The sequence below is a fragment of the Epinephelus fuscoguttatus genome, linkage group LG17 (genome assembly GCF_011397635.1).
Source record: "Epinephelus fuscoguttatus linkage group LG17, E.fuscoguttatus.final_Chr_v1".
NCBI classification, from domain to species: Eukaryota; Metazoa; Chordata; class Actinopteri; order Perciformes; family Serranidae; genus Epinephelus; species Epinephelus fuscoguttatus.
In genome coordinates, this window is record NC_064768.1 from 2,077,621 (window position 1) to 2,088,910 (window position 11,290).

The 11,290-nt window shown below is 39.2% G+C and overlaps 1 protein-coding gene across 1 annotated transcript in view; it reads right to left on the minus strand.

Annotated features, from left to right (window-relative positions):
* Positions 1 to 11,290, minus strand: part of abcf1 (ATP-binding cassette, sub-family F (GCN20), member 1) — a 63,243-nt gene that overhangs the window by 41,824 nt on the left and 10,129 nt on the right. The window contains exon 9 of the mRNA XM_049601560.1: positions 11,124 to 11,219. Coding sequence (XP_049457517.1) covers positions 11,124 to 11,219 — 96 coding nt within the window. The remainder of the gene's footprint in view (positions 1 to 11,123; positions 11,220 to 11,290) is intronic.

The window sequence follows — 11,290 nt, forward strand, 5'->3', positions numbered from 1 at the left end:
TTTGAGCTGAGGATGAATTTGTGCAGTGTAATATTTGAACGTTAAGACAAAAAAATGATGCTCAAAGAAATGACTGATGTGTAAAAATTCAGTAACTTAAGACAGTCCTGAGTAACAAAGAAATGTGCAGCAGGTTAAGTTCTATCACAGCGGTGCCTGGCTGGTGACATGTGAGGTTGTGTTGCTGCTGTAGTGTGAAATGCCTCCTGCTGATTTTGTTATCATTAGTTATTAGTCAAATTGAGCTTGAAGTCAACTAATGACATGGTCATTGATTAGCATAACAATGGCTTCACTCTGACAGACACAAGCCTGTGTGTGTGTGTTTGTGTTGTTTGATCATCGCACATGTCAAAGTTTCATTAGGTCACATGGCTTATGTCTACAACTTGCAAAATATACGCTCACACCACCTTCATAAGAACCCTTTACAGTTTTTAAAATTGAGTTTGACTTATGATTCTGGCTATTGTGGTACAACATGTGGGAAGTATATATTAATATCTGATGGTATACATATGTGACAATAATTATATGTGTATATTAACAATAGAAGTATGGCACACACAGACAGACATGGACACACACAAACACACAGACACACACAAACACACCGACACACAAACACACAGACACACACACTCCACTCCCTGCCCCCCCCCCCCCTCTCTCTCTCTCTCTCTCTCCCCCTCTGTCCTCTTTCTCCCTTCTCTCCCTCTCTGCATGTCGCTAACTCGGCCGTCTATGTCTGTGTGTGTGTCATACTTCTCCTGTTATTATACACATATGATTAGTGTCACATATGTATACAATCAGATTTTAATTCAACATTTGTAGGTCTTAGTATATATTTGTGTCTGTTTGCTGCACTTAGATTCTCAAAGCAGCCAGTACACATCACTGAAGCTTTCACTAGGTCACATGAATTTAAATGAATATGGGTGTGTTGTTTGATAATCACACATGTCAAAGTTTCATTAGGTCACATGGCTTGTGTCTACAAGTTTCAAATTATAAGCTCACACCACCTTCATAAGAACCTTGCATTTTTAACCCTGCGGGCCCCTTATAAAAAAATCACACCTGTCCCCTTCGGAACAGTGTGAACAACTAAAAAATATTAAATATTAATATATTTCTCTACATTTTTTTTGCTTAAATCTTTTAACCAAGTTGTACTCAGATTATGCATATCTAATATTCATTCCTTTTGAGGATTTTCACAATGTATTTGCCATTTTATTTACATGAAGTAACTGTTACTGTAACGAAAAAAAAAAACATGAATTGAGATTAACTATATAATAAATGTTGGATGGACTTCTTTTATTTTATTTATCACAGTCTGTGATATGTGAATGATAAATAACAACACCAATTTTGATGCATTATCATTTTTGGGGGCAGTTTCTATTTTTCAAAAAAATAGACACTGTTCCCCTTCAGGACGTTTTTTGTCTTTGTTGAAAAACAACCATAAAAATATTATTTATTTATTTATTTTTTTTGATTTTTAACTCCTAGTCAGAGTATACATACCAAATATTCATTGTGGGTGTACGTATGAGACAGAAAGACAGAGAGAGACAGAGAGAGAGAGAGAGAGAGAGAGAGAGAGAGAGAGAGAGACATGGAGAAAAATAATAATGTAACCTTAAAGCAACTTGCAGCTCATGATTTGCAATTTTTAGCGACACAATTACACACACACACACACACACACACACAAACACTCCACTCCCTGTCCCCCCTCTCTCTCTCTGTCTCTCTTTCTCCCCCCTCTCTCCTCTCTCTCCCTTCTCTCCCTCTCTGCATGTCACTAACTCTGCCGTATTGCATGTCAGTAAATCAACCTCTTCTCCAGAGCCTTTGTGCTCAACTGTATTGCAGGTTAACTTCTATCACAGCGGTGCCTGGATAGTGTGTCGTGTGAGGTTGTCCTGCTGCTGTGGTGTCAAATGCTTCCTGCTGATTCTGTTATCATTAGTCATTAGTCAAATTGAGCTTAAAGTGCCTGTGCTGTCACCTAATTACATGGTCATTAATTAACATAACAATGGCTTCACTCAGACAGACACAAGCCTGTGTGTGTGTTTGTGTGTGTTGTTTGATCATCACACATGTCAAAGTTTCATTAGGTCACATGGCTTATGTCTAAAACTTTCAAAATATACGCTCACACCACCTTCATAAGAACCCTTTACAGTTTTTAAAATTGAGTTTGACTTATGATTCTGGCTATTGTGGTACAACATGTGGGAAGTATATATTAATGTCTGATAGTATACAACGTTCAAAATATAAAGTCACACCACCTTTATTGGTTCCTGAAGACAGAGGGATGTTGTATGCTGTAAAGCCCTGTGAGGCAATTTGTCATGTGTGACATTGATTGATTGATTGATTGATTGATTGATTGATTGATTGATTGATTGAATTTGTATCTTGAGTCAACAGCATTCAGTGACATTATATCAGCTACAAATGTAGTAAATTTAAAGGCTCTGAAATGCTGCACTATTGCTCACTCAGAAATATTAATAAATAATCCCCAATATTAGGCCATAGGAATTATGTTCCATCAGTGTGACCAGTGACATTATTGATCGAGATTATTAGCCAATGATACTATGTGTGTAAAGCTTCATAGTGTTTTTAAAATGTAAACAATTACACCTACACATCATGTGCAATAAACACTTCGGAGCTGCTCTGACAGATTGCCAGTCTGATCCTTGTGCACAGTGTTATTAAAACAAATAAATATAAAAACCACAGAGGTTTGATTCTGAGCTGAGGATGAATTCTTGCAGTGTAATATTTGAATGTTAAGACAAAAAGTGATGTTCAAAGAAATGATTGATCTGCATAAATTCAGTAACTTAAGACAGTCCTGAGTAAGAAACTAAAAGGAAGCAGGAATTAGACTGTGACAGACGATAAATCTCTGCTAACGGATGCACTTCGATACAAGCTTTGACACTGACTGAATGAATAAGGCAACAGGATGAAGAGAGAGGAGACAGAGAAAAACTCAGGGTTTATTGAAGAAAACCTGTCAGCTAGCAGGTTATGTTGAGAGTCTGTTGCCATGGTGACAGACTCAGAGAATTATGGCACACACAGACAGACACGGACACACACAGACACGGACACACACAGACACACAGACACAGACACACACACTCCACTCCCTGCCCCCCCCTCCCCCCCCCCCCTTCTCTCACCCCTCTGTCCTCTTTCTCCCGTCTCTCCCTCTCTGCATGTCGCTAACTCGGCCGTCTATATCTGTCTGTCTGCGTGTGTCATACTTCTACTGTTATTATACACATATGATTAGTGTCACATATGTATACAATCAGATTTTAATTCAACATTTGTAAGTCTTATTATATATTTGTGTCTGTTTGCTGCACTTAGATCATCACAGCAGCCAGTACACATCACTCAAGCTTTCACTAGGTCACATGATTTCAAATGAATATGGATGTGTTGTTTGATCATCACAGATGTCAAAGTTTCATTAGGTCACATGGCTTATGTCTACAGCTTTCAAAATATACGCTCACACCACCTTCATAAGAACTCTGTATTTTTAACCCTGCGGGCCCCCTTATAAAACATCACACCTGTCCCCTTCGGGACGGTGTGAACAACTAAAAAATAAGAAATATTAATATATTTCTCTACATTTTTTTGCTTAAATCTTTGAACCAACTTGTACTCAGATTATGCATATTAAATATTCATTCCTTTTGAGGATTTTCACAATTTATTTGCCATTTTATTTGCATGAAGTCACTGTTAATTGAATGAAAAAAAAACATGAATTAAGATTAACTATATAATAAATGTTGGATGGATTTTTTTTATTTTATTTATCACAGTCTGTGATATGTGAATGATAAATAACAACACCAATTTTGATGCATTATCATTTTTGGGGGCAGTTTCTATTTTTCAATAAAAATAGACACTGTTCCCCTTCAGGACTTTTTTTTGTCTTTGTTGAAAAACAACCATAAAAATATATATATTTTTTTTTTATTTTTAACTCCTAGTCAGAGTATACATACCAAATATTCATTGTGGGTGTATGTATGAGAGAGAAAGACAGGGAGAGAGAGATAGACAGAGAGAGAGAGACAGAGAGAGAGAGACAGAGAGAGAGAGACATGGAGAAAAAAAATAATGTAACCTTAGAGCAACCTGCAGCTCATAATTTGCAAATTTTAGCGACACAATAACACTCACACACACACAAACACTCCACTCCCTCTCCCCCCTCTCTCTCTCTCTCTGTCTCTCTTTCTCCCCCCTCTCTCCTCTCTCTCCCTTCTCTCCCTCTCTGCTCGTCACTAACTGCCGTACTGCATATCAGTAACTCGGCCTCTTCTCCAGAGCCTTTGTGTTCCACTGTCTTGCAGGTTAACTTCTATCACAGCGGTGCCTGGATAGTGTGGTGTGGTTGTGTTGCTGCTGTGGTGTCAAATGCGTCCTGCTGATTCTGTTATCATTAGTCATTAGTCAAACTGAACTTGAAGTGCCTGTGCTGTCACCTAAGTACGTGGTCATTAATTAGCATAACAATGGCTTCACTCTGACAGACACAGGCCTGTGTGTGTGTGTGTGTGTGTTTGATCATCGCACATGTCAAAGTTTCATTAGGTCACATGGCTTACGTCTGCAACTTGAGCTGGGGGACGACAGCGGGGGGCCGAGGTCCCTCCCAACGCTGCTTGCAGCTTTAATTAGGGACCTCGGCCTGAAAGGGCGAGGACCCTCTTGTTCTTGTAGTGTTTATTAGGGACCTCGGCTGAAGGGCGAGGACCCTATTGTTCTTGTAAGGTTTATTATTATTATTATTATTATTGTTTCTTTCTTTCATTATACGCCACTTTGAACTGGAATTTGACCCCCTGAACATGCTCCAAAACTCACCTGTCAGGAGTGGTGAAAAATTTTATAAAATGAAAAAATTAATCTGAAAAGTGCCAAAATGGGCTCTCTAGCGCCACCTATCAGTCTAGACCACTAAAATGGCTGCTGCAGCCAGTAGGAACGTCGTAGGAAGATCAAACCAAAACAGCCGTGTTCGTCTCATCAAGACCTATAAATCACGCACTCGCACCCATGACCTAAATCCAACAGGAAGTGAGCTATTTCCTTTCAAAGTAAGATTTTTCCTCAAAAAAAGAAATTCCTTTAAAAAACATCTCCTCCTACACCGTTTATCGTATCGGCTTCAAACTCGCACAGATTATTCTTCAACGTGTCCTTATCAATTATTGTGCGTAACTTTTTCAATCCTCGACTGGTTTGGATGTTATGGCGCATTTCAGGTGATGTGCGCCAAAACCTCCTGACGATTTGTTGTGCCACCTAGACACACTAAAATGCCCGGTGTGACGGGTAGGAACCACTTAGAAAGACCAAACCAAAACTGTCTCGTTCGTCTCATCAAGACCTACAAATGTCGCGCTGCAACCCCTGACCTAACTCCAACAGGAAGTGAGCTGTCGGTCTTTGAATGTAAGATGGCGTTTTGACAAATTCTGTCGATCAAAAATTATTTGCTCCTACACCGTTTATCATAACTGCTTCAAACTTGCACAAATTACAGCTCTACCCCTGCTGAACATTACTTGTGAAGGACTTTGTCATAACTTGAACGGTTTGGATTTATGGCGCGTTAGAAGGTGCAGGACACAACTCCTCATGATGATCTCTGGAAGAAAAGATGAGGGCCAACACACTGTAAACTTGTGATTAAGTTAACATTTTTCAGGCCATAGACATACAAGCTTTATATGTTTGCGTTCAGAACAAATTTATCTATCTGGTGATGTTTTCAGATTGAAGATGGGACCCACGGTTTGGCATCTGGAAGGATTTGTTTGAGAAAGTTTCAAGCCATTCTGCTCTGTGTCTGAGCTGCATGCAGTCCTTAATTAGCATAACAAAGGCTTCACTCTGACAGTCTGTGTGTCAGAGTGAAGTGTGTATGTGTGTGGTCACACACACATGAGGTTTTAAATTACTTTAAAAATGACCTTAAAAGTATTTCCATGTATTTTATCAATTTTATGTCTCTGAACCCAAGAGACCGACCTGGAGGGTTGCAGTAAATCACCTCATTGCAAGTACAAGTCAGTAACAGTGTTACAAACATCAGGAAAGAATATACATCTTTGAGGAAATGTTACATTCAACAACACAGTAGTCTCATCAAACACCTTTCTTTTGATGTAATTGACAGAAAAATTAAATGCTGTGTTTTTGATGCATACAACATCAAACAAGAAGTATGTGAACATGTGAGATATGTCAATATGTCAGCAATCTCTCTCTCTCTCTCTCTCTCTCTCTCTCTCTCTCTCTCTCTCTCTCTCGTGTCCTGTTACTGCATGTCAGTAACTCGGCCTCTTCTTCAGAGCCTTTGTGCTCCACTGTCTTGCAGGTTAACTTCTATCACAAACTGTCAAAGTTTCATTAGGTCACATGGCTTATGTCTACAAATTGCAAAATATACGCTCACACCACCTTCATAATAACCCTTTACAGTTTTTAAAATTGAGTTTGACTTATGATTCTGGCTATTGTGGTACAACATGTGGGAAGTATATATTATTATCTGATAGTATACATATGTGACAATAATCATATGTGTGTAATAACAGGAGAAATATGGCACACACAGACAGAAACGGACACACACACACACACACACACACACACACACACAGAGACACAGACACCAGTCCCTATTTTCTCTCTCTCTCTCTCTCTCTCTCTCTCTCTCTCTCTCTCTCTCTCTCTCTCTCTCTCTCTCTCTCTCTCTCTCTCTCTCTCTCTGCATGTTGAGAACTCGGCCGTCTATGTTTCTCATACTTCTGCTGTTATTATACACATATGATTAGTGTCACATATGTATACAATCAGATATTAATTCAACATATTGTACTATAGTTGCCAGAATTATAATTATCATACTATTACTTTTATTAATGTTGTTGTAAGCTACATTATGTGCAATAAACATTTTGTAGCTACTTTGACAGACTGACAGTCTGATCCTTGTGCACAGTGTTATTAAGACAAATAAATATAAAAACGACAGAGGTTTGATTTGATCATCACACATGTCAAAGTTTCATGAGGTCACATGGCTTATGTCTATAACTTTCAAAATATACGCTCACACCACCTTCATAAAAACCCTTTACAGTTTTTAAAATTGAGTTTGACTTATGATTCTGGCTATTGTGGTACAACATGTGGGAAGTATATATTAATATCTGATGGTATACATATGTGACAATAATCATATGTGTGTAATAACAGGAGAAGTATGGCACACACAGACAGACACGGACACACACAGACACACAGAGACACACACACACACACACACACACACACACACACACACACTCCACTCCCTATCCCCCCTCTCTCTCTCTATCTCTCTCTCTCTCTCTCCCCTCTGTCCCCTTTCTCTCGTCTCTCCCTCTCTTCATGTTGAGAACTCGGCCGTCTATGTCTGTCTGTCTGTGTGTGTCATACTGCTAGTGTTATTATACACATATTATTAGTGTCACATATGTATACAATCAGATTTTAATTCAACATTTGTAGGTCTTAGTTTATATTTGTGTCTGTTTGCTGCACTTAGATCCTCAAAGCAGCCAGTACACATCACTCGAGCTTTCACTAGGTCACATGATTTCAAATGAATATGGATGTGTTGTTTGATCATCACACATGTCAAAGTGTCATTAGGTCACATGGCTTGTGTCTACAAGTTTCAAAGTATAAGCTCACACCACCTTCATAAGAACCTTGCATTTTTAACCCTGCGGGCCCTATATAAAAATCACACCTGTCCTTCGGAACGGTGTGAACAACAGAAAAATATTAAATATTAACATATTTCTCTACATTTTTTTGCTTAAATCTTTTAAGCAACTTGTTCTCAGATTATGCATATCAAATATTCATTCCTTTTGAGGATTTTCACAATATATTTGCCATTTTATTTACATGAAGTCACTGTTACTTTAATCGAAAAAAAAAACCATGAATTAAGATTAACTATATAATAAGTGTTGGATGGATTTTTTTTATTTTATTTATCACAGTCTGTGATATGTGAATGATAAATAACAACACCAATTTTGATGCATTATCATTTTTGGGGGCAGTTTCTATTTTTTCAATAAAAATACACACTGTTCCCCTCCAGGACTTTTTTTGTCTTTGTTGAAAAACAACCATAAAAATATTAATTTTTTTTTTTGATTTTTAACTCCTAGTCAGAGTATATATACCAAATATTCATTGTGGGTGTATGTATGAGAGAGAAAGACAGGGAGATATATTTTATATATATATATATATATACATGTAGAGAGAGAGAGAGAGACATGGAGAAAAAAAATAATGTAACTTAAAGCAACCTGCAGTTCATAATTTGCAAATTTTAGCGACACAATTACACTCACTCACACACACACACACACACACACACACACACACACACACACACACACACACACACACTCCACTCCCTGTCCCCCCTCTCTCTCTCTCTCTCTCTCTCTCTCTCTCTGTCTCTCTTTCTCCCCCCTCTCCCCTCTCTCTCCCTTCTCTCCCTCTCTGCATGTCACTAACTCTGCCGTACTGCATGTCACTAGTATACATTCCAAATATTCATTGTGGGTGTATGTATGAGAAAGACAGGGAGAGAGAGATAGACAGAGAGAGAGAGACAGAGAGAGAGAGAGAGAGAGAGAGAGAGAGAGAGAGAGACGTGGAGAAAAAAAATAATGTAACCTTAGAGCAACCTGCAGCTCATAATTTGCAAATTTTAGCGACACAATAACACTCACACATACACACAAACACTCCACTCCCTCTCCCCCCCCCTCTCTCTCTGTCTCTCTTTCTCCCTGCTCTCTCCTCTCTCTCCCTTCTCTCCCTCTCTGCTTGTCACTAACTGCCGTACTGCATATCAGTAACTCGGCCTCTTCTCCAGAGCCTTTGTGTTCCACTGTCTTGCAGGTTAACTTCTATCACAGCGGTGCCTGGATAGTGTGGTGTGTGTGGTTGTGTTGCTGCTGTGGTGTCAAATGCGTCCTGCTGATTCTGTTATCATTAGTCATTAGTCAAACTGAACTTGAAGTGCCTGTGCTGTCACCTAAGTACGTGGTCATTAATTAGCATAACAATGGCTTCACTCTGACAGACACAGGCCTGTGTGTGTTTGTGTGTGTGTGTGTTGTTTGATCATCGCACATGTCAAAGTTTCATTAGGTCACATGGCTTAGGTCTGCAACTTGAGCTGGGGGACGACGGCGGGGGGCCGAGGTCCCTCCCAACGCTGCTTGCAGCTTTAATTTTCTATTAAGACATTTATGTGAAATTTTATCAGAATTAGTAACACATAAATTCTTGAGTTTTGCCAAAAACATGTTTTGTGAGGTCACAGCAACCTTGACCTTTCACCACCAAATTCTAATTAGTTCATCCTTGACTCCAAGTGGACATTTGTGCCAAATATGAAGAAATTCCCTTAAGCGCTGCTTGGGATAATGCGTTCGGAAAAAGGTGAGGTCACACTAGGGTTGTCAAGATACTAAAATTTCAAACTATTCTTTTAGATGCACCTGTACTCGTAACCCAGTTACGAATTACTATAGTCTATTCGTGTAGGCGCTGTGATCTTCACAAAAACCAACCAACTGTACGTTTACTACCACTTGACAATTTAATCTCAATTTCTTCTCTACTCAAAATGCCAACAGCTGCCTGCTCTGAGCACTGACCACTGTCTGTCTCTCTCTCTCTGCAACCACAGACGTACTAAACTGATGTTACTCATGAAAGCACTCACCTACTCTGATAGCCCTGTCCTCCCCATCACAGCAAACTTCAACAAAACTCAGTTTCGTCATCACTCCAGCCATGAGACGCTGTTAACATTGTTTGAGTTTCTGTTACATGACTTGGCTGAGGCCCGCCTCAGCAGATAGCTGGCGTCGCTCAGTAACTGGGATAAGGTGTGTATATACATGCAACAGGATTTCTTTTGGAGTACTCCAGTTAGCATACTCAGGTTTCTCATAAACTGGATAAGGGCTTAACTGTTTTTGGGGGGAGGATACGGTGATCACATGGTCAAACACCAACAGAATACTCCAAAACCCAATCATGATTGGGGGGGTATTCCAGGTCTGAGTATCCCGTTCCAGAACAGCTGATATGAATTAGTTCAATCAACTCTGAGTAGGTACACCTTGAGTTAAGCGCATGCACAACCACAATAAAAAGCCATCATCCATGGAGCCCCGATACCTCGATTCACCATGGCAACCAGAGAGAAAAAGCAATCAACCTATTTTACACCCGTGGAATTGGAGGTGCTCATGAATGCCTACAGCGAATATGAGCATATATTTCGATTTTCATATAGGTGCAATCTCACAGGGGAAAAACGCACTTGGAGGCAGCTTAAAATGAAATAAAAAAACATCATTCAAACAGGTAAGGCATATTTTACTTCGCCATGATTGTAACTTTCTTTAGTTTTATTCATATTTGATTTATTAAACAAAGTAGCTTAAATAACCTATCATTCAGTGGCTATTTCATTATGTACCATAGGCCACTTGTAATTTAACCCCCCCCAAAAAAATACTGTTTAAACTTTTATGTCCTCTTGCCTAATATCCTGCTTAGTAACATTTGAGTTCTACTCTGCCAACAGAAAGAAAGTAGAGGCCCGCAAAACATCACCAATGTCATATAAAAAGCTACTCTTTGCAAAAAAAACGTAGCGCGATGCACAACATTTGCTCAATGAGAGCGCACTTCTGTGATGTGTCAGATTTGATATGTGTGGCGGGTAAATGATTAAGGCTAATGAAAAACGATACTGTTCAAACAGATATTCATTGGGGAATGACAGCACATCTAAACGGGTTCTGAAGATCCTCTCCCGGCTTAAGGCATTGCGAATTAATTCTGCCTCGATATCATCAGTACTCTTAATGACTTTGACATGTCAAATTAATTATAGAGTTTGCATATAATCGATTGACAACACCATATATAATGATTACCTGTTTCTTTTTCTTCTTCTTCTCCTTTTTGCTTAGATTAGCAAATGGATCATTTTCCTGCTGCTTGGCCTGTTCTGCGATGATATCCTCAGCACTCTGATGGTTACATTGTCAGAGAAGAGTTAGCACTCTGACCAAAGCAGAGAAGGAGAAGAGATAGCTTTATG